At 49.2% G+C, this 22,443-nt stretch overlaps 7 protein-coding genes and 1 non-coding gene across 8 annotated transcripts; 5 read left to right on the top strand and 3 right to left on the bottom strand.

The window, feature by feature from the left end:
• Positions 1 to 1,760: 1,760 nt before the first annotated feature.
• Positions 1,761 to 9,938, top strand: GCN1 (Gcn1p; the record flags this gene model as incomplete). Its single annotated transcript, XM_019131127.1, has 2 exons — positions 1,761 to 3,716; positions 3,747 to 9,938. The coding sequence occupies 2 exons, from the start codon at positions 1,761 to 1,763 to the stop codon at positions 9,903 to 9,905; spliced, it is 8,115 nt and encodes a 2,704-aa protein (XP_018984796.1). The 3' UTR covers positions 9,906 to 9,938.
• Positions 9,939 to 10,149: 211 nt separating this feature from the next.
• On the top strand, positions 10,150 to 12,940 carry BABINDRAFT_143031 (uncharacterized protein). The gene has a single exon (XM_019127150.1). It carries the CDS (start codon positions 10,284 to 10,286, stop codon positions 12,663 to 12,665), a length of 2,382 nt encoding a protein of 793 aa, XP_018984795.1. The 5' UTR covers positions 10,150 to 10,283; the 3' UTR covers positions 12,666 to 12,940.
• A 274-nt stretch (positions 12,941 to 13,214) lies between these two features.
• On the top strand, positions 13,215 to 14,360 carry IFE1 (putative dehydrogenase; the record flags this gene model as incomplete). The annotated part of the gene is made up of 1 exon (XM_019132794.1): positions 13,215 to 14,360. The coding sequence occupies one exon, from the start codon at positions 13,215 to 13,217 to the stop codon at positions 14,358 to 14,360; it is 1,146 nt and encodes a 381-aa protein (XP_018984794.1).
• Positions 14,361 to 14,861: 501 nt separating this feature from the next.
• BABINDRAFT_161861 (tRNA dihydrouridine synthase) lies at positions 14,862 to 16,321 on the top strand. The gene has a single exon (XM_019129046.1). It carries the CDS (start codon positions 14,982 to 14,984, stop codon positions 16,245 to 16,247), a length of 1,266 nt encoding a protein of 421 aa, XP_018984793.1. The 5' UTR covers positions 14,862 to 14,981; the 3' UTR covers positions 16,248 to 16,321.
• Positions 16,322 to 16,394: 73 nt separating this feature from the next.
• CDH1 (Cdh1p) lies at positions 16,395 to 18,330 on the bottom strand. The gene has a single exon (XM_019129045.1). The coding sequence runs from the start codon at positions 18,308 to 18,310 to the stop codon at positions 16,703 to 16,705; it is 1,608 nt and encodes a 535-aa protein (XP_018984792.1). The 5' UTR covers positions 18,311 to 18,330; the 3' UTR covers positions 16,395 to 16,702.
• A 412-nt stretch (positions 18,331 to 18,742) lies between these two features.
• BABINDRAFT_161859 (serine/threonine-protein kinase) lies at positions 18,743 to 20,565 on the bottom strand. The gene has a single exon (XM_019129044.1). The coding sequence runs from the start codon at positions 20,455 to 20,457 to the stop codon at positions 19,207 to 19,209; it is 1,251 nt and encodes a 416-aa protein (XP_018984791.1). The 5' UTR covers positions 20,458 to 20,565; the 3' UTR covers positions 18,743 to 19,206.
• Positions 20,566 to 20,614: 49 nt separating this feature from the next.
• BABINDRAFT_161858 (uncharacterized protein) lies at positions 20,615 to 21,110 on the bottom strand. Its single transcript, XM_019129043.1, has one exon. It carries the CDS (start codon positions 20,945 to 20,947, stop codon positions 20,756 to 20,758), a length of 192 nt encoding a protein of 63 aa, XP_018984790.1. The 5' UTR covers positions 20,948 to 21,110; the 3' UTR covers positions 20,615 to 20,755.
• Positions 21,111 to 21,359: 249 nt separating this feature from the next.
• BABINDRAFT_t227 lies at positions 21,360 to 21,431 on the top strand. The gene has a single exon. It is a non-coding gene; the product is annotated as a tRNA-Met (tRNA).
• Positions 21,432 to 22,443: the final 1,012 nt, after the last annotated feature.

Raw genomic sequence — 22,443 nt, 5'->3', positions numbered from 1 at the left:
CCTTGCTTCCACCGAATCTCGTCAATAGAGATATCTGATATTTCTGGCACTGTGTATACATGACTAACTACCAACCGTGGAATTATGCTGGGTACTTGAGGCTGGCCTTAAGCGTTTCCTATTCCGGGCCATATTTGTAATAGCTCCTCGGAATAAACCATACTGTGGCGCAGCAATTTATAGGCGGCGGGTAACGGAGAGGCAAACAGGCTTAGACGCAACTTAAGGGCTTTGGCAAATCCCTGACATTGCGGTATATCCAATAGATGGCTGTCTAGTTAGCTTCAAATATTTTTAGACATGGTATATCCAAACAGAGAGATCGAGAGAGGCATCAACAGACACTCTCCGGTAATCGTTTGACCTATGCCGAGTAAAGAGCTCCCAAGAACCAAGATGAACTAAACCACAATTAAATGTCTCTACAATAACCAATCCTGTGAGAATTGCCAATTCATTCTAAATTGAAGCATATCTATATACTGACAAACTATTTCCCTCTGGTGAGAGCAGCCTCAGACTGTATTGTATTAGCGTCGCTATTTAGGTGATGCTTGGAGCCACGACGCAATCCACAGCGCCCAAGCCGAAGCCTGAGGTAGCACAGGTGATTAGCCAGTGCAATGCTGAAACGGATGAGTTAACTGTAGCCGATCCTCATCGACTGTAATAGTTGTGAGGAAAGGAAAGGAAGGAATGGAAAAGAGCTGGACTATGTTGTCCCTTTTATAGTGGAGAGGAGAAAGGTGGGGGAAGGCCAAGATCCGAGGTTAGGCCTAATTGGGTAGCATAAGTATCGCACCGCCGTGGGACATATGCCACTTCCGAAACTTTCGCGGGACCGCTCCACCATTGCTTATTCGAGAACCATTGAGCTGTCAGGATAAGCCCTTCCTCTCTCCATGCGTTATAGCTGAAGTGCTCAAGGGCTTAGATCGATGTCCGTAGTCCTGTAAATGTCTATTTTTCAGGAATCGACACAGAATAATGGGCTTGGCTAAACTGCTTAATTTGCTGTACATAAACGTGGCACATAATCGATACTCATAGGTCGCGTATCAGAGCCGAACCCTCGGTAAAGCCAATTTACTAACTGTCAAGGTACAAAACCGTCGAGAATAGCACTCAAAAATACCCGTGCACCCTATAGGGCTATAAAACTTTCCCAGTGCGTCTCCTTTTAGATAATCCATAACATTACAATGAGATTGTGTGCACCTCAGTTGTTTCTCAAGGTTCGCGAAAACAGGGGAACATATTAACCCCAACTGCCCAAACATTGGTAAAACCTGAGAAGTCATAAAAATCAAAAAATAGATTTTGCGAATATCCACCTAGTATAACCTCGGAGGTACCATTGAGCGGAAAATCTCAACCCCGTTGAGTATATTCACAATTCAAATTCCCGTCTGCTCCCACCAAAATCCAAACTTTCCACAACACTGCCGCATCGGACGATGCCGACATACTATAGGCATGGCATTAATCGCATGTTACTGACGGTGGAGATATCCATTCACATATAAAAGTAGAGTACGATAATATACTGACATAAAATCTAAGCTTACTGTCGGACATGGTCCTCAATCTCCCCCAAAAATAAACACCTTCTATTCAAGTTTATTCCTCCTGCACACCTGGTCTCGTGCCCCTACCGCGCATAATTTTCATGGCACCGTTTTTCTATGCCATGAAAATTGGCGGCTGTCAGCCTTTATTACAATTCGCTCCATAAACCCTTTGCTTCGCTCACTGCTATAATGACATCCGAATCATGGGATGAGATGTTTCTCTCCCTTGAGAAACTTATATTCAGTTCGTCCACCAAGGTGAGAATCCCCACCTTGACCAAAATTGCCGCACTTCTCACGGAGCAGCCTTCGCCGATCCAGGACTCTGAGGTGCCGAAGATCGCGGTCCTATTGTTGAAAACCTACTATCTGTACCTGGACCTCAAGTCCAGAGCGGCGGTTGTCGCCGTTTTCATGCTGCTTTTGCAGAGACAGCCGCTCCTCTTGCCCAAGCTCATCAAGTTTGTGTCTGACATTGCGCAGTCGGGCAGAAACTTTGCCATTACGGATGTGCTCACGTTGTTGGAGTGGATCAACCGCTTTGCAGTTCATGCCGCGGAAACGGCGCAATTTGCCGCACTCGCGCAGGACATCATTCTCGGGCAAGCGTACCTTCTCGCGGCCTGTGTCGACCACGCCGCGACTGCACACCAGGACAAGAAGAGAAAGAAGGAGAGCGCAGTGGCCACCACAAAGGCCGCCGTCCAGCAGATATTGGCCGCGCCCGATGCGTTGGCCACCTATATCCAGACCTTGACCACAACCAAGCTCCCGCTTCACGTGGCGTTGTCCATGGTAGCGGTGGTCTCCAACGCCGTCGTAGACCTCCAAGCATCTGCCCCGGCGCTCCACCAGACCTTTATCGACACCTGTAAGCCGCTCGTGTTAGAGTTCTACAATACCCAGGTGGTGTTGGCCAAGTCCGCACCGTCCCAGGACGCACTCGCGCTCTTCGGTCAGGCATTTGTACACCCATTCGTGTCTCTCCAAGACCTCCAGCAGACCGTCCCCCATTTAGAGAAGGCCAATTTGAGATCCCCGGAGGTCTCCTTCGGCCACATCACTTACGAGTTGTTTGCCAACTTGGCGGGGGACATGAATCTCCTCTCGGTATTGACCTCCTCCAAGCTCTTGGCCCAACTCTTGTCGTCCTTGAAGGCGTCCAAGGAAGTTACTAGGGCCGGTGCTTCCGAGACCGCGCGGGTCATCTTCGCCCAACACTTCTTCGTGAAATCGGAGGCTGACGAAGCGGAATCGTTAAAGATACTTTCCGAGATCTTTAAAGCCTTAAAGACCGCGTCTAACATCGACCACAAGTTGGTCTATGCTCAGGTCATTGCCGCGTTGCCTACCAGCGAGAAGGTTTCTGCGCAGGTGTTGGCCGAATTAGTCACCTACGCCGCCAAGGACCAGAACGAAACCACCTTGGCCGCGTTTTTGAGGCCGCTCTTCAAACATTTCTTTGCCTTTGCTGATGACAAGGTATCAACTGCCGTACTCGCTGGCTTGGCTGACAAGAAGCTCAACTTGAGAAAAGCCTGGGCCACTGAACTCGCTCAGGCTGTGGTCATTCCAGGCTCGCTTGCTTTCCTCATCAAGGCTTACCCTACGCTTGTAGCTGCGTTATCCGAGTGCTCCAGTGCCCCATTGCCGGCTGTGGCCAGTAGGGCGATTTCTGCTGCCTACGCCACGTTAGCCATCTCCGCCATCCCCGAGCTCGCGCAGTTGGCGACCGATGCCAACGTCTTCGGACTTGCCTTAGCCGACGGTGAAAAGCCCTCCGTTCTTACAAACCCTCGTGTGTACGTCAAGTTGACCTTCACCGAGGACCAGTATTGGTTTGTCGAGGCGTTAAAGGCCGCCGCTCCCCGCGTCTCCAAGGAAACCGCCCCTGCCTTCACCAAGGCCCTTCTCTACGCATCCATGTCCAACAACATTGCGCTGTCCGTCAAACGGACCGCGATCACGCTCATCCGCGAGGCGTACATTGCCAACCAGGCGTTGATTGGGAATGGCATCACCGAGGGCATCAAGTCGCTCTTGCTCGGCGAGTTTGCGAATGTCAGCGAAGACGAATTGAAGTTCGAGATGTTTGGCATCTCTCCGGTGTTGAACTCTCTCACCTTGTGCCACTCCGAGGGCATCGTCCGTGCCATCTTGTCCCAGGACCTCCAGAACTGTTTGATCATCGCACACCACCAGGCCGTAAAATTGAAGAATGGCTGGGTCGGTTTATGCCAACGTGCAGGCTTTGACCCAGGCGACGTTGTCAAGGAGAACAAGACAGCCATTGTGGGCTCATTGGGTGAGATTCTCTTGAGAACCACCCGCACCGAGCAGCAGAGCAACATGCACCACTCCGCCTTGGCGGCGTTGAGCACCGTGGCGTTCATCGGCTCAGACGAGGTCTCCCCGTTGATCTTGGATCTTCTCCATGACGATCTCAGAGCGTCCAACTTCGAGTCTATCACCCCGGAGGATATCCGCGTCTGGCAGGGCAAGGAGGGCGAGATGGTTGTTAATGTGTTGGACACCAACGAGAAGAAGAAGAAGGTTGAAGACAAAAACTCCAAAGACTACGAAACCAAGAAGTGGGAGGAGAGCGTCAGAAACGAGATCGCCAAGAAGGCCGTTACCAAGCCAAAGAAGTTGACCAGAGACGAGCAGGCCTTGGTTGGCGACCAGCTTGCCAAGGAGTCTGTCATTAGGGCCGCCGTCCAGGCCAAGTGTAACTCCTTGCTCAGAGGCGTAGGTGTTATCAACTCTTTGGCCGAGGAAGCTGGCACCGTCGACAACGGTTACGCCACTTGGTTCCCGCTTGTGGTGAACATGCTCTTGCCTGTTATCCAGGGCCCCACCTCCTCCGCTCTTGTCGGCGACTTGGCCGTCAGGGCGTTCTTGAACTTGTCCAACGTCATCTCCGCCCGACTCGGCGCTGTGCGCTACTTCTTGGGTTCCGCCACCTTGAGACTTCTCGAGGTGAGCAACCTCCCTGAAAACCTCCAGGAAGAAGACTTGTTGGACCTTGTTTCGCGTGTCATGTTCAGAGTCAAGATCCTTTCTGACCAAAAACCGTTGGACTCACTCTCGTTGATCTACATCCTCCCGTTGTTGATCAAGGTATTGGAGAATGGGCAGATCGCTGCTGTAAAGAGCTCCACCAAGGCAGCCGTCACTTCGGAATTCGCGGATGAGGACAGAGAGGAAGAACAGCTCATGTTGTCGTTGGAGATCTTGTCAACCCACAGTGAGTTGTTCGAGGACAGTAATGTTCCCCGTAAGGAGATCTTGGCCATCTTGCTCTCGTTGATGAAGCTCCCAGCGAAGGCTAAGCTCGCCAAGGAGTGTTTCCTCTCTATGTGCCAACATATTTCCGTCGACACCACTCCAGAGGACATCCAGATGCTCTTGCGTGCGACCGTTGCACCGGAATCCTTTGTCCGTAACGCCGTGTTGGAAGTCTTGGACGCTGAGTTCGACCTTGCCGCCGAGATGGGCTATGCCAGTGAGATCTGGATCGCTGTCCACGACAACGAGCCGCACAACGCGCTTTTAGCCTCCACCATCTGGCAAGAGAACAGCTTCAGCGTGGATGCGGAGTCCCCGGCCAAGTTGATGGCCTTTTTGGGTAACGCTGACGGGGGGTTGCGCTTGTCTGTCGCGAAAGCGGTCTCCACAGCCATCAGCTACTTGACCGACTCCGACTCCGCCGTGTTTGCCACCTCCCTTGACGCCTTGCTTGCTCTTTACACCCTCAAGGCCCAGCCTCCAGCGCCGATCCTCGATGCCTACGGGGTGGTCATCAAGGCTTCGACCGAACAAAGGGACACCTGGGAGGAGCGCTCGGGTGTGGCGTTGTCTCTCAAGCTTCTTGCCGGGCTATTCAGTGAAACGTCGGTCACCAAGTTCTTTGGCTTCCTCATCGAGCAAAAGGCCTTGGGTGACAAGGAGTCGATTGTGCGCCAGGAACTTCAGGATGCCGGTGTGGAGGTGATCAACGCGACTGGTGCCTCCACCATCGAGTCCTTGATCCCTATTTTCGAGGCCTGCCTCGCGGCTAAGGACGAAGGCAGCCGCATCCAGGATCACATCAGAGAAAGTGTCATCATTCTTTACGGTGCCTTGGCTCGTCACTTGGACGCCTCCGACCCTAGATTGATCCAGATTGTTGACAGATTGGTCAAGACCCTCGATACCCCTTCGGAAGACGTCCAGTTTGCCGTTTCTGAGTGTCTTGCACCGTTGGTCAAGATGTTCGAGCCGAAGTTGCCTGCCTACTTTGACAAACTTTTCGAAAAGTTATTCTCCGGTAAGTCCATTGCCGTCAGACGTGGTGGTGCCTACGGTATCGCCGGTTTGGTCAAGGGTGCCGGGATCAAAGCCTTGGCCAATAACGACATCATCCGTAATTTGATCGATGCCGCTGAAGACAAGAAGGATCCTAAGCGCAGAGAGGGTGTTGCGTTTGCCTTTGAGTGCTTGTCCCAGTGTTTGGGCAAGTTCTTTGAGCCGTACGTCATTGAAATTCTCCCGGTGATTCTCAAGAGTTTGGGTGACACCGCCCCAGAGGTCCGTGAGGCCACTGACTACGCCACCCGTTCGATCATGAAGCACACCACTGGTTTCGGTGTCAAGCAATTGATTCCGCTTGCAATCGAGAACTTGGACCAGGTTGCCTGGAGATCCAAGAGAGGTTCGGTTGAGTTGCTTGGTTCCATGGCTTACTTGGACCCGGCGCAGTTGTCCTCCTCCTTGGCCACCATTGTCCCTGAGATTGTCAGTGTGTTGAATGATTCCCACAAGGAAGTGCGCAAGGCCGCTGATCAGTCGCTTAAGCGGTTCGGTGAGGTTATCCGCAACCCAGAGATCCAGAAGCTTGTGCCTACATTGATCAAGGCCATTGGCGATCCAACCAAGTACACCGAAGCCGCTCTTGACGACTTGATCAAGACCCAGTTCGTCCATTACATCGATGGCCCATCTTTGGCCCTTATCATCCATGTCATCCACCGTGCCATGGTGGAGAGATCCGCCAACACCAAGCGTAAGGCCTGTCAGATTGTCGGTAACATGGCTATTCTTGTAGACACCAAGGATCTCCTTCCGTACTTGCCACAATTGGTTAGTGAGTTGGAAATCTCTATGGTCGATCCAGTTTCTGCCACCCGTGCCACTGCGGCCCGTGCCTTGGGTTCCTTGGTTGAAAAGCTCGGTGAAGAACAGTTCCCAGACCTTATCCCGCGTCTTTTCTTCACCTTGGAAGACGAGTCCAAGGCTGGCGACCGTCTTGGTTCCGCCCAGGCCCTCGCCGAGGTTATTTCTGGTCTCGGTGTCGGCAAGCTTGACGAATTGCTTCCAAAGATTTTGACCGGTGCCACGTCGGTCCGGTCCTACGTCCGTGGTGGCTACATGCCCTTGTTGTTGTTTCTCCCTGTTTGTTTCGGTAACCAGTTTGCTCCATACCTTAGCCGTATCATTCAGCCAATTCTTAACGGTTTGGCGGACATCGATGAGGCTATCCGTGACACCGCGTTGCGCGCCGGTAGGTTGATCGTCCGTAACTACTCCACCAAGGCTGTCGACTTGTTGTTGCCTGAATTAGAGGCGGGGATGGCTGATTCGAGCTACCGTATCCGTCTTTCCTCTGTCGAACTTACTGGTGAGTTGCTCTACCAGGTTACCGGTATCAGTGGCAAGACTGAACTCTCCGAGGAACAGTCCGAAGCTTCCGGTACCCTTAACCAGACCCTTATTGACGTTCTCGGCCAGGACCGCCGGGACCGGATCTTGGCTTTGCTCTATGTTTGTAGAACAGACACTGCTATTTCCGTCAGAAACGCTACCGTGGACATCTGGAAGTCACTTGTTTCCAACTTACCTCGTACCATCAAGGAGATTCTTCCTACCTTAACTCAGATCATTGTCCGCAAGCTTGCCTCTTCCGACGAGGTACAGAGAGCGATCGCCAGTAATACCCTTACCGATTTGGGTGAGCGTGCGGGCCGTACGGCTTTCGAGCAGCTCTTGCCTACCTTGGAGGAGTCCTTAATCACTGCCGACTCGGACTCGAAGCAGGGTATCTGTATCGCTGCTGGCTCGCTCTTAGAGTCTGCCAACATCGACACCATTGTCGAGTACAAGTCCACCTTTATCAACATCATCCGTGGTACCTTGGTGGACTCTGCGCCAGGCGTTCGTGAAGCTGCTGCTCTTGCTTTCGACAAATTGCAAGACTCTATTGGTAACGAGGCGGTGGACGAGGTCTTGCCATACTTGCTCAGCATGTTGGAGTCTGACGACTCTGAGAACGCGCTTTCCGCGCTTGAGGAGATCATGGCCACCAAGTCCAACATCATCTTCCCTATCCTTATCCCTACCCTTTTGGCTCCGCCTATTGACGCCTTCAGAGCCCGCGCTCTTGGTTCGCTTGCGGAGGTTGCGGGCGCTTCTTTGTACAGACGTTTGTCCACCATTATCAACGCTTTTGTCGAGACTTTGGTGAACGCCACGGCCGACTCGGAAACCACCGAGCAGATCAAGATCTCGTTCGACAAAGTGTTGCTTTCGGTCACTGAAGACGAAGGCTGCCACCCATTGCTTCAGCAGTTGCTCTCGCTCATCAAGAATGACGATTCCCGCAAGCGTGCTGTCATCTGTGAACGTTTGGGACCATTCTTTGCTCACACCACCCTTGACTACTCTATCTACACCCAGGACATGCTCACCCAGTTAGTTATGTTGTTGGACGACAAGGATGAGGAGGTTGTGAGGCACAACTGGCAGGCATTGTACGAATTGGTCAAGCGCCAGTCCAAGGAGTCCATGGAGAAGTTGGTCAAACCAACTCGTATCGCTTTGCATATGACCGGTGTCAGAGGCACCGACTTGTCTGGTTTCGCCCTTCCAAAGGGGCCAAACTGTATTTTGCCAATCTTCTTGCATGGTTTGATGTACGGTACCTCTGAACAGCGCGAGCTTTCCGCTTTAGGTATGGCTGACATTGTCGAAAAGACTCCAGCGGCAAACTTGAAGCCGTTTGTTACCGTCATGACCGGGCCTTTGATCCGTACCATCGGAGAGAGATTTTCCAGTGACGTCAAAGCAGCTATCTTGTACGCTCTTAACATGTTGTTTGCCAAGATTCCGCAGTTCTTGCGTCCATTTATTCCGCAGTTACAGAGAACCTTTGTCAAATCCTTATCCGACCCTACCAACGAGACTTTGCGTACCCGTGCTGCTAAAGCTTTGGGCACTTTGATTGAACACCAGCCGAGAGTCGACCCGTTGGTCACCGAGTTGGTGTCTGTTGCCAAGGCAGCTGCTGATGCTGGTGTCAAGACTGCCATCTTGAAGGCGTTGTTGGAGGTTGTAAGTAAGGCCGGTGAGAATATGAGTGAAGCCTCGAAGAACGGTATCATGAGTTTAGTCGAGGAGGAAATCACCTCGGCCAGTGACAAACTCGCTACTGCCTACGCCCGTTTAGTCGGTTCGTTGGCCCGAATCTTGACCTCTGAGGAGGCTGTGAGGGTCATCCAGGTGAGAATTTTGGATGCCAAGTTGGATGCCGGTTCCGGTAAGTTTGCAGTGTTGACTCTCAACGCATTTTTAAAGGATGCTCCGCGCCACATCTTCGAGAACAACCTCGCCGTGGAAGTGTCTGAGTTTATGATTAACGCTTCCAATACTGCTTCGCCGTACATCTGTGACAATGCGATTGTGGCTATGGGTAAGTTTTTGTTGTTGAAGAACCAGTTGGCTGCGCCGGCCCAGTTTGTATTGCCAAGGATTGCCAACTCCAAGATTGAGGATCCAACCGCTCCGTTTGAGATTCCGGTCGAGGCTGTGAGTGACGTGGTGCGCCAGTTGTGTGTCACTATGTTGGAGCCAGCCTCCAACTCTGTTGACTCCAGGCGGTTGTCCTTGGTTTGTATCAGAACCATCGCCCGCTTCCAGTACGACGAGGCCATCCAGCCGTTCTTTGACGCATTAGGGCCATCCGTCTTTGCCTGTGTCAGAGACCCGGTTGTTCCAATCAAGTTGGCCGCCGAAAAAGCTTTCTTGGCGTTGTTCAACTTGGTTGAAGACGAGCAAGCAACTGCTTTCAATGAATGGTTCGCTAAAGTTTCCGCTGTGGGCACTACTGTTGAGACTGTGGTTGGTGCTGTTGTACAATTGAGATCTATTGGCGACTACAACAAGAGAGTTGCTATTAGATTGGCCGGCGTTGAAAGAGAGAGAATCGCCTCTGGTGGTGACGAAGAAACCATGTACTCGGATAGATTTGAAGACGAGGGTGAGATCTGGGCTGTTGGTGGTGTCGATCTTTCTAATTAAATAGTTTTGTATTGTTTTAAGCATTTTGTTTCCTTTTGAGTGTAAGGCGCGCAAGGAAGATATGAAGGTTAGTCCCCGTTCTAAGGGACCGCCATAATTATAGGCTGCAACGTTACTTTTATACCATGAACACACCTGGATTCTTGAACCGGTATCTCTTAAACTTTGAGCCAATCCTTTATAGTCCTCTGAAAATTGTAATGTTGCCCCCGCAATTGTATTCATAGGGTATATGAGTTTGGTCACGTGATACTATCACCTGTTTCTTATTTTCTAGCTTATTATACATGTAAGCGTTCTAACCACTGTCCCCTGGGCTATCACTTAAATTTCTCCATTTCCGCTCTAGGCTTTGACTGGATGCCACACTGACCACACATGTATAGCCACGATGTTCCTTTCCGATGGAGGGAGATTCCATTGGAAATTGTGGAAAAGATCATCTCCTACCTACCGGCATCCCTTCTTGCAGTATTGAGGAAGTCGCAGAACGCCCCCATTGCTGCTGTGGCACGCAGATACTACTACTCGAGAATCGAATTGGTCTTTAACCTGCGCGTAGAGATCGGCTATCACTCGCCCAAGGACTTCCTGGCTATTCAACTAACTCTCCCTGAATTTGAAGAGTTGGCAAACAGCCCTGGGCTTGACCAGCTTCGCATACAGAAGTTATATATTACGGTTTACACAGAGGTACAGGGGTATAGGTTCCTCCACCAAGAAGCATTCACCAAGGTCTCGACCATTGTGACGGATGTCATGCTTGAATTCTTTACACAAGAAAAGGGTGCAGCCCGCTTTGACTGGGATTGGTTGCCCCCTTCTCCTCGGGTCCAAAAATGTATCCGAGAAATCTCTGTCCGATACACAAGCATTGATCCCAACGTGCTGGCCTTGCCCTCAAACTTACGCAAACTCGAAATTCTCCATACCAAGTATCCGTGTCAGATCGATGAAAACGCCCCGGAGATTCAATTTCCGCCAAAACTTGAAGATTTGAAATTCTGCAACCCTTGGATACCTATGTCAAAGTACGGAAACTTGCCATCGACTTTGCGGGAGCTAGACTTGGTTGACATCGAAGACTTTTCGGTCCAGGGTTTTAATGCCCTACATTTACCGCACTTGAAGGCTTTGCGATTAACGCGGCTTTCCGGATTGAAAATGATTGCTGAGCTGTTTGAATTGCCTCCTCTGTTGGAGCTTTTAGACCTCCGGTACATGGGCATTAAAAGCTTTGAACAGCGGAAATTGCCTCCATCCTTAAAGGTGCTATCCTTCCTGGGATGTCCCATCAGGAAGTTTTGCACTGGTGACCTTCCAGATTCTCTAACAAAATTGGTTTTTGATTATACGCAGCTTACCTCAGCGGACATTCGGACACTCACATTTCCTCCGAACTTGAAAACCTTGGAAATTATCCATGGTCACCTAACGTCGGTTGACTTTGTGAACGCGTTGCCTCCTTCGTTGGAACTGCTACTGCTCCACGACAATTCCCTTGGCTCCTTGTGCGAGACCGACGAAGATGAAGACACGGCCAGGGCATTCCAAATTCTCTTTCCGAAAAGTATTGAGGCGATAAACCTCGGAAACAACAGTTCGTTCTTTGCCACTTATTCACCGGTCAACCTCGTCTTCCCTCCAAATTTAAAGGATATAGGACTCCAGAGAATGGGCATGCGTTCAGTAAAGGGGTTGAAACTTCCTCGGCTGCTTCAATTTCTCAACCTTCACTACAATAGTTTAACAAATATCAATGCAATTGATATTCCACCTACCTTGGCCAATTTACTGTTGAGTAACAATTGCCTTGAATCGTTCACGCAAAAACTACCCGACACCATTTGTAGCGTGGACTTGGAAGACAACCGCTTGACCGAGTTGGTAGGCTTCCACCTCCCAGTTAACTGCACCACCTTTGAAATCTCCCATAATCCCCTACAGAGGATTCAAATTACCAATGCGGACGATCCAAATTTGAAGCTCCGGTATTTGTGTTTAAATGGAATGTCCACTGTCGCTCTCTGTGATATCTTCCCCCTTCCTAATTGCATCGAAACCTTAGTTTTGCAAGGGTCTCAATTACGCTCCCTTGCAGAGTTTCTGTTTCCTATGGGATTGAAAAGATTAGAGATCACCCTGAACAGGTTGGTATCTTTGGAAAACGTCAACTTCCCGCCTCACTTGGAGATATTACGTCTTCATGATAATGAATTGACTAGTTTGGCCAATGTTCAATTCCCTGAAACCTTGCTTTGCTTGGAACTAGAGCTGAATATGCTTGCCTCGGTTGATGGAATTCGTTTACCTCCCAAGTTGAAGGTGTTGGACCTTGAAAGCAATGCGATCACCGCAATCAATGATTTGCGACTACCAGACTCGCTCGAAGAGTTGATCTTGGCTAACCAGGAAAGTGAAGCTACTACACACGATGAAATCTCACTAGCTGATCCCCGAATAAAAGGATTGTCGAACATCAATGGCATAACCAAACTCCCTTCTAACTTGGAGTTTTTGGATTTGTCCAACAATGATTTGTCGGAGCGGGATATTAGGCACTTAGACTTCCCCGTGAGTTTGTCAAGCTTACACGTGTATCCCAACAGGTTTACTGACTACCTTTCATGGTTGGAAGGGATGAATCTGAAATATCCGGATTTGGAAATAGACGAAAGGGCTGATTGGGATAATAGAGAGTCCCTGTCTTACTCGGATGATTCTACTGGTAGTGAGGATGAAATGCCTTATGAATTTTGACCTCAATCAGGGGTGCATATTGACTGGAAGGGGGTGTATTAACCTATGAAGCGCTTTAGCTTGGTTGAGAAAATCTGATTATACCAAAACTTGGCCTTTTTTTAAACTCTTTGGTTTAGGTTCTGAGTTTAAGCTTGCTTCACTTCTGAACCCCTCCTTGTGTTGATAGCAATGCTAATTCATCCCCGCATTAAGCTTATTCCCCTACGTCACTAGGGCTGTCATTCACCCGAGTTCGCGAAAGTGCAGATCTCACCTGGGCTGTTCCGTGCCGTGCATAATAATAGCAGCTACCCCACAATTCGAACCCCCTCCCTGAGCGTATCTTGGCAAGGATAGGCGCCTGGTCACGTACTTTAAATAGCCTAATTTGTCCGAGAAGCAGCCTGGACTGTTGGGTCTTTTAGGTCGTAAAGCGTATTCTCGGCTATTTATAGGCATTGGTTCGCTCAACTGTTTCCCTATCTCGCCTCTTAGCAATGTAATTCCGCTCTACTCCTATCACAAGTAAAGGATACCAAACAGCTTAACTCCTTTCTTGACTCAAACATGAAAGGCCTTCTTTATTATGGTAACCGCGATATGCGTTACTCCAACAATGTTCCGGAGCCAGAGCTCATTGATGCTCGTGACGTCAAGATTGAGGTGGAATGGTGCGGGATTTGCGGATCAGACCTCCACGAATACTTAGACGGACCTATTTTCTTTCCCCATGATCCTAATGGCAAGAACCACGTCTCTGACTTTGGCTACCACTTGTGTTTGGGTCACGAGTATTCCGGTACGGTGACTGAAATTGGCTCCAAAGTTTCCACTCTCAAAGTGGGTGATACTGTGGTGGTAGAAACTACCGGTGGGTGTAACGATCGTTACAGATATCCAAATGCACCAAACTTTGGTACCAAGAAGTGCACGGCATGCCGTAACGGAAAGACCAACGCTTGCAAGTACCTCACGTTTCAGGGTTTGGGCTTGAGTAGTGGTGCTTTGGCGGAACGGGTGGTTGTTGGTGAGCATCATGTTGTTAAGATCGATAATTCGAAAATTCCGTTTGATATTGGAGCCTTGATTGAGCCATTGGCAGTAGCCTGGCATGCGGTAAGCCACTCAGGATTCAAAAAGGGGTCCAATGCGCTTGTGCTTGGAGCGGGGCCAATTGGGCTTGCGGTTGTCTTGGCGTTGCAGGGCCACGGTGCTGGTACCATTGTGTGCTCTGAACCAGCTGATATTAGACGTGATCAGGCTGGGACTTTAGGGGCTCAGACCTTTAATCCTATGGATTCTAAAGATTCCATCGAAGATTTAAGAGCCATGGCACCGGGTGGTGAAGGGTTTGAGCATACCTTTGATGCCTCAGGGGTTCCCTCTACCTTTACATCATCAATTCAATGCCTTGGTCCTCACGGCGTTGCCGTCAACATTGCTATTTGGGGTCATAAGCCTGTAGATATCTATCCAATGGATATCACTCTTCAAGAGAAGAATGTCACCGGTGTTATGTGCTACACCAGAAAGGATTTTGAAGAAACCATTTCAGCGATTGAAAATGGGTTAATTGACATTGAGAAAATAAGAAAAATGATTACAGGAAAGGTTAGATTGGAGGACTCTGTTGAAAAGGGGATTCTTGAGTTGGTCAACAACAAGGAAAAAAATGTCAAAATCTTGGTAAGCCCAAAGATGGGAAATGTCTAGAAGTTTCTGGTTGTCATGAATTATACATTCACCAAACATTTAAAACCAGTATTATTTCACATTATCGAAATATGTCCGCTTGGAGGCGCGCAACTTTTAAACGTAGTCTAGTTAAATTGGAAAAGGGAATGAAAGCTTCAGTGTGGTAATTTTGGTGCTGTATAAAAACAGAATTCGTGCTGTCATACTCATGGTTTCAAATCATTAACGATTTTCGTAAAAGCTGAGAATCATTTTTTTCCCCACATGTCTGAGCTTGGCCGTCGTAAAATAATATAACCAAGTAATAATTAGAAGCCTTTCGTTTCATCCTTTACATCTATTTAATCTTTCAGGTTGAATCAGAAGGTGATACCTTTAGAAACTGGTTTATATATTCCGATACCGCATAATTGCGCGTAAACTGTTTTCGCCGTAGATAAGGCCCAGTGAAAAATCCGGCACGCACTCAAAAAAATTACAAAAAGAAAAAAAAAACCTATCATTGGCGTATTTGTCCTTCTCGATCTATTACAAACCAGCTAGCAAAGCATCCATTTAGGATTACTCTTGAACCCTCCCGCGTTGCTACGTTTCTCTATTTTATCCACTTTCAGAGCCATCCCTTCCCGAAGATTCCTCATGACTGCCGACGTCCCTAGCACTGCTCCAGTTGCAAAGGCCAAGCTCCAGGGCCGTGCCTTATTCGAAGCGATCGGGTCCCCTACCAAGATTGTCGCACCAATGGTGGACCACTCTGAACTTGCATGGAGAATCCTCTCTAGACGCTACGGTGCCACTCTTTGCTACACCCCTATGTTTCACGCACGCTTGTTCGCCACATCTGAGAAATACCGCAAGGACATGTGGGACGAGCTCGACGGTGACCTGGAGAAGGACCGTCCCACCATTGTGCAGTTCTGCGCCAATGACGCTGATTTCCTCCTCTCTGCCGCCAAGATCATCCAGCACAAATGTGATGCGGTGGACTTGAACTTGGGCTGTCCCCAGGGCATTGCCCGTAAGGGTCACTATGGCTCTTTCCTTATGGAAGACTGGCCGTTGATCCACAAGTTGATCAGAAACTTGCACGACAACTTGGATATCCCAGTCACTGCTAAGATCAGAGTGTATGATGACCGTGAAAAGTCTTTGGCGTACGCTAAGATGGTGTTGGATGCCGGTGCGCAGTTTGTCACCATCCACGGGAGAACCAGGGAAATGAAGGGCCAGAAGACCGGTTTGGCCGACTGGGAGATCTTAAGGTATATCAAGGATAACTTGCCGGAAGACACTGTGTTTTTTGCCAATGGTAATGTGTTGTACCCAGAGGATCTCGCTAGATGCACTGAGAAGGTGGATTGCGATGCGGTCATGTCGGCTGAGGGTAACCTCTATAACCCTGGCGTGTTCTGGACCGCCACTAACGACATGGAAAGGCAGTTTCCGCGATTGGACAAAATTTCTCGTGAGTACTTTGAAATTGTAAAGTCTGTACCAGGCCATGCCTCCAAGCACGCACTCAAGTCGCACATGTTCAAGTTATTGAGACCAATATTGGGAATCGAGACCGGTATCAGAGAGCTACTCGCTAAGGCAAATACCAGGCTTTCTTTAGACCCTATTGAAGAGGTTGTTCAGGCGGTGGAGGCTGCTGTGCAGAAAATCTACGAGCAGGAAAATATCGCGGAACTCGATGTGATTACTGAGGGTGAGGTCCAGGCATGGGGGGGTAGCTACAAGACCATTCCATACTGGAGGTGTCAGCCATATTTTAGACCGGTTAACGGGGTCGCTGGGCAGGACAGAGCCGCAGCGTCCTTGAAGAAGGAGGAGGAGCTGACTGCGTTAAAGAGAAAGTCCGAAGAAGAGCTCGGCAACGGTGCCAAGAAGGTTGTTTCCGAGTAGGTTTAATGTATATATGTGTAATCTAGTGTGATATAAGTTGAAATCAAGAAATATTACAATCGTTCAAATATAAGCGTGGAACAGAAGCATATCCTAACTACATGTCCCTCATGCGCGCCATGCCCTGTCGCATGAAGCGAAGTCGAAGGCGGTCTACGCATTAGTGCTAGATAATATTACATTAGGCATTTATACCAATCCCGAACACCAAAAAAGTCAAAACAGAGAAATGAAAGAAATATTTCCCAAACGAAGGGCAAAGAATAGAGCAGATGAGAAAGGCCATAGGAATAAAGAATTATAAACGGTGTCAACAGAAGCTGGATTATTCGTTGGATAGACTGGAATGCCTAATACCACAAGTCACACAATAGGTTTAACAGCCTCCGACAGAATACCGATAGCTCTGTAATTTTTAAGTCCGAGTGGTTTCTCCTTTGGTACCTCCGTTCCTGTTATCTCAACTGCATGAACGCATCTAACAAGGCTGAAGGGTTCGAATGCGCGCTCTTGTTCTTGTCAAACACATTCCAAAATCGTAAAGTTTCGTCGCCCGCGCCGGAAACAATCGTCTGGCCATCAGGCGACATGGCGAGATGCAACACGCGAAACGAATGGCCGGTGAGCGATGCAACCTGCTCCATCGTAGGGTACTTCCAGATCGCAATCTGGTGCTTGGAAAACCCGTGTGACAGTACAATCTCGTTGGAGTTCTTCAGCCATAGCATGTTGCACACCTGAGAGCCGGTGTCGATATCCTGGGTCTTGGCGCCAGTAATGGTGTTCCACACCTTTATGCGCCTGTCAGCAGTGCCGCCGCCTGTGGCTAGAATGCCCCGCAGGTGCGGCGACCACGCCATGGCCTTAACGGCCGCCGTATGCTCCTCAAACTTATGAATTGGCGTGGTGTTCAAGCCATCCCATACCAATACCCGGTTATCGTTGCTTCCCAGCGCCAACTTGTTTTCCTCCACGTTCCACTTCAACCCGCACACCTCCTGCTTGTGCGCCTGGATGCGCTGGATATAGTGCTCGGGCACGCGGACATCTCTATGCAAGATGCTGCGGTCTCGGGAGCCACTGCTAAGCACATGCTCGTTCCAGGCGAGCGACGCGGCCCGGGAGGCATGGCCCGTCATGGTTCGCGTGCATTTGCAGGTTGTGGCGTCCCAGATTTCCACCAAGCCCGACTGGGTTCCTACTGCTAGGTGCGTCCCCGCGCCCACCCATGCCAAAGAAGTAACCACATCGTCGCCCAAATCACAAAGCGTGGTCACCGAGCCTGACAGTGAGTTCCAGAGATACACCAGGGACTTCAAGCCCACCGCTAGCACGTCCTGCGAGCCCCAGTCGACCAAGTTGAGGTAAAAGTCGTCAGCCAAGTCCGGAGCGTCTAGGCAGCACACGGGGACCTTCAGCACGTTGCGCTGCTTCTTCTGCGGCGAGAGGAGAAACCGCTGCGAGTCCGGCCGCACGGGCGAGAGAGAGTACAACTGGCTCTGCAAGTCGAGATGCGAGGGTCTGCCCTTGGACGGTGATTGGTACGTGAACAAGTTGGCTTTTTTCGGCGTTCGGAGCGACTGCGAGTCGCGGGAAGATGGGGTTCCAAGCATGCCTCGGCTCGGGGACCGCGGTGGTGTGCGTTGATTCTGGCTAGATCCGCTCTGGGAGTTTTCGTTGCTGGTTCCGGACCCAGCTGTGCTGGGCCGCGGTTTGGTCAACGTCTTGAGGCTCGCGGTCTGGGGCACGTTGTCACCAAACAACTCGTTCTTCAACACGGTGTTGAAGTTGAGGTTCGCCTCCTCTTCACGCCGGTGTTCGATATCGTTTTCGGCACTGCGGTTGGGGTTTGGCGGCGTCTGAAAGTCGTCCATTGTTAAGCTGAACGCGGCCTGGAGGTCAACACCCGTTCGGTTGGGGATAAACCGGTCCGTGTAGACCACCTTCTTCTTGCGCCGTGGCGACAGAGGCGATAGGTTGAGCCCATCGCCCAACTGTGGCGGCCGGAGGCTGCGGGTTGACCGTGTAGGAGATCCAGGTGTAGATAATCTGTGATCGGACATACGGACAGGTACAAGGCACGTGTGTAGATGATAAGGACCGTGGATGTATAAGGAAGCATTAGAACAGATATATCTGTGTTTTAGCTCGGTGCGGGCGCCTAACCCAAAGGCGGAGGGCTGCAGGGGCTACAAAGATAGGACAGAAGCATACTTATGTTTTGCCGACCGATCCGGTTTAATTTCTTGTCCTGTAAACATTGAGTTTTATTTATAATCGAGATGAATCTGTATAGGTAGAGTGTGGCAGTCTCAGTCGGCAGCTCTTTGTCCCTGGCTAGAACCTGCAGCGGTGACCAGTATGCACACCCTTTGTGACACTAGACCCTACCTGTCTAGAGGGTTGTAGCTCTACAAGTGTCATACGATCGGAGGTAAGCTTGATGATTCGAGATCTGGCCCTCTGAATTGCCTAAATTACGAAGATATGGAGCGGTACGGGTGATTTTTAGTGCTTGGTCAAAACCTTTAGCTAGGGATTTTTCGAGCCTGGGTACATGGTGATTGCTGCAAGAGAACGTTATAGCCTCGTGACTTTTGATCATGAAATTGCTCCGCATTAAACCATTCTCGAAATGGAAGAATATTACACAAGTCCTTGTATCCTTCCATCACAACGTTTTATCTTTATTTGGCCCCTTGGTCATTCCTTTGTACGCACACAAGATTCCAGATAAAATACATCAGTTGGGTGTAAAATAATTTAGAGTATACTATGGTTGGAAGGGCTTTAAACAAATGTGAGATAATTTCAACTAGAAAGATAACCTTACTGCACGGTTGACTGAAATTATATATTAAAGCATGAATATGGTAACGTTCGGATCGTGCGTGGCTAAAGTCGACCAAAAAATACAGAGGACTGGCACTAATGAGAGTACGAGGGAAGCACAAGCCCTCTATTCCTCAACGTGGTTCAAAACCCGTTCCTTGTTCTGGGTGGCCGTCTTGACTAACTGCTGGAGCGCACTGATCGCGTCGCTGCTCTTCTTTTCCGAAGAGGTACTGGACGAGCTTCCTGTGGATTGGGTCTTTTTCAACGCCGAAGAAAGGGCCCCCCAGCCACTAAGGCCCGTGCTGCTGGACGATCCCACGTCTTCAAAGTCCGTGTCGTCGGAGTCGTCGTCGTCCAATTCTTGAAGCCTCTTGATTCTGTTTTGCAACATCACCAACTCGATCGCCTGTTTGAACTTGGACTTGGCATTGAAACCGGCTCTGATCGATGGCAACAAGTCGACGTCGTGGTGTTCGGCGGCGATGTTGGTGAGCCACTTGTCCTGCAAGACCTGCTCGATGCTAGGTCTCTCCGTCGGCTCAACGTCTAGCAAGTTGACGATGAAGCGACGGGCGTCCTCACTAATGTGCTTCCAGTACTTTTCGTGAAAAATCACCGCGTTATTGTGCTTCACCTCGGCGAGAAAGTCGGGAATGTTCTCGGATCTAAACGGAGAGTACCCACAGAGCAAGGTATAAGTAATGACACCAAGGGACCACACGTCGCACAGCTTCCCGTGACCGAGCCCCTTCAAAACCTCCGGGGCGGCGTAACCGAATGAGCCGGCAGAGGTGTGGATGAGATCGTCGCTGCTCCGGAGACGCTTGGCGATCCCAAAGTCGGCAAGCACAATGGGCGACTCCTGTTCGTGGTTCAAGTACAAGATGTTCTCAGGCTTGACGTCACGGTGGACAATGTTCTGACCATGCAAGTATTCCAAGGCCTCTGCCACCTGGTAGATCACCAAGGAAGCGTCTCTTTCGGTAAAGTGGCCCAAATCCACAATCCGGTCAAACAACTCACCGCCGGTTGCAAGCTGCGTGACCACATAGAACTTGGACTTACTTTCGAACCAGTCACGGAAGCCAACAATGTGAGGGTGCTTTAACTGCGTCAAAAAGCTCAATTCGTCGTAAACGAGCTGCTCATTGCCGTTTAAGGTGCTCTTGAGCATGATCTTGATCGCCACCTCCTCCTTCGTGGTGTTGTTACGCGCCTGTCTCACAACCCCGAACGAGCCAGCGCCCAAGGTCTTGCCGAAGGTGTAGGCGCTTTTTCGGGCGTACGATTCCGGCTGGCCGGAGATCTTATTGAGCATCTGGGAAAACTTCCCTGAAGGGGCTATGGTATCGTCGTGGGGAGCAACAACAGGCATGATATAGGCTGTGTGAATATGCAAGTAGACGCGGGATGAAGATTACTGTGTTTAATTATAGCAACAGAATCTATCGTCGTGGCAATGGAGCGTATATATATGAAGTGTAGAAAAGGAGCTTATTATTGCCTTTCAGGATTCACAGCCCACTTTTTCCCTTGCTTTTAACCGGGGCGCAATACTGCGGCGTACATGAAACTAAAATTAAGCCGACAGGGCTGAGCCGAACCGGACCGAAAACAGTTCTACCCCTGAATGTTGGTAATGATATATTCTCCAAGGACTAGCTGATATAGAGCTATATTGATGCCTCCAGAAACCGTCTGGAGACGTTCTGGTTTAAGCTCGGACAAATCCCTATCGATAGTAAGCCCGGATGTTTTATTTCCATGGAATATGGTCGGGGGTCTAGGTTCCCTGAAGTAGGATGGCGTGTTGGTTCTATTCCTGGTGGGCCATTGCTACCCTTGAAATAGACTCTGTGAGGCATGCTTATAGTCTGGAACAGTGTAAAAGAACATCGGGGTCTTTTTCGAGACATCCCTATACAGTGAAGCTACGTTTCTTTTTGCGACCAAGAATTGTAATCATAGACCTGTTAGAACTTTTACTTTTCTGTCAGGGTTCCAGCGCCTGTTGGTATTCCAGTCGGGGGGTTGTAATCAGTCATTGATTCACAAGTTACTTATTGTGATCTTCCACGAAAATAAAGATGATATTAAAACCAAGATCATTCTTAGATCTGGAAAACTACTTCCTTATATAGCTTTCTTCGGTGCCTCATTTGCTTTATGCGACAGGATTAGTTTCAGATACTCATTATCAAACAATCCTAGTAGCCTCAACTGGAACCTCATAAGGTTCCTGAAACAACTCTCTAACTCTGACATTTTCACGAAGCAAGCGCTGTGGCGCAGTGGAAGCGCGCAGGGCTCATAACCCTGATGTCCTCGGATCGAAACCGAGCAGCGCTATTGTCTTGTACTGCTTTTTTCCTACTGGCCCTCCGTTAGTTGGGAAACGGTTTTTTTCATTAGCAGGCCTCTTATACGTTCGTCTCATTGTGCGGTTGTTCTTGACATACATATCGATGCTTCATCAAATACCTTGAAATAATATATAATCCGTGATATAACTTACATCTTTAAATTTTAGAATCATCAAAAACTTTACGGCTAATAGTTATTGTAAGTTTGACAATAAGGAGTTGTTGACCAATTAATTCGACAATAGTGATTCGTAAATTGGGGCCTGGAATCGACGTATCTTCGAATCGTTTCATTTACTTCGTTTAATGTATACATGTGTAAAGAGAAAGGGATCGATCTCCACATATAGAGTATCGATTCCTACCACGTGACAGTTACACCCTTACTAAATAACCAATACCAATATATATATATATATATATGCATTTTCGAACCCATATGCATGCATATATATTAATTGCCCATTTCTGAACTGATACCTATACACATATAAGTTAAATGTGATCACGATTTACATATCTCTATATGCCACGTATATATTTCAAATACATACACATTGATATCGATTATGTCATGCGTCCGTTGGGGGCCTTCCCACTCATGTAGGCTTCACAAAAGCTACGCCGGTGCGGCGTTGATACGGTTCCACTTGAGGAGTCGTTCCGGTAGCTATTGAAATCGCTAGCTTTATGGTAACCATTAAATTTTTGCAAGGATTAAACATTATAACCTTGGAATTTTAGTGTAATTCTGGTTTAGATTGAGAAAAGACCATCCCTCCTTTTATTTTGGTAAGCCAGAACGTTTAACTCCAGCTTTTTTAAAGCGGAAGTATAGTACCGACGGTTAACGTTTAGTCTTTAACGCGCCGGGGAAACCCCTCCAGCGCCGACTTCTGATAGTTTTCGGGAGGAGGTCAGTGGTGATTTTAAAATTACTATCCCATAGCATGGTTAGTGCCCAAAAATCCAATACAGCTCTGTGCCTTGCCCTCCTC

Source organism: Babjeviella inositovora, assembly GCF_001661335.1.
Source record: "Babjeviella inositovora NRRL Y-12698 unplaced genomic scaffold BABINscaffold_7, whole genome shotgun sequence".
Lineage (NCBI taxonomy): Eukaryota > Fungi > Ascomycota > Pichiomycetes > Serinales > Babjeviella > Babjeviella inositovora.
Note: the sequence above shows the minus strand (reverse complement) of the source record. Positions and strands in the feature narration are given on the sequence as shown.

Bases quoted from the DNA above. Each gene is read 5' to 3' on its own strand.
- BABINDRAFT_143031 (XM_019127150.1), top strand. From the start codon at position 10,284: ATGTATAGCCACGATGTTCCTTTCCGATGGAGGGAGATTCCATTGGAA.
- BABINDRAFT_161861 (XM_019129046.1), top strand. From the start codon at position 14,982: ATGACTGCCGACGTCCCTAGCACTGCTCCAGTTGCAAAGGCCAAGCTC.
- CDH1 (XM_019129045.1), bottom strand. From the start codon at position 18,310: ATGTCCGATCACAGATTATCTACACCTGGATCTCCTACACGGTCAACC.
- BABINDRAFT_161859 (XM_019129044.1), bottom strand. From the start codon at position 20,457: ATGCCTGTTGTTGCTCCCCACGACGATACCATAGCCCCTTCAGGGAAG.
- BABINDRAFT_161858 (XM_019129043.1), bottom strand. From the start codon at position 20,947: ATGCCTCACAGAGTCTATTTCAAGGGTAGCAATGGCCCACCAGGAATA.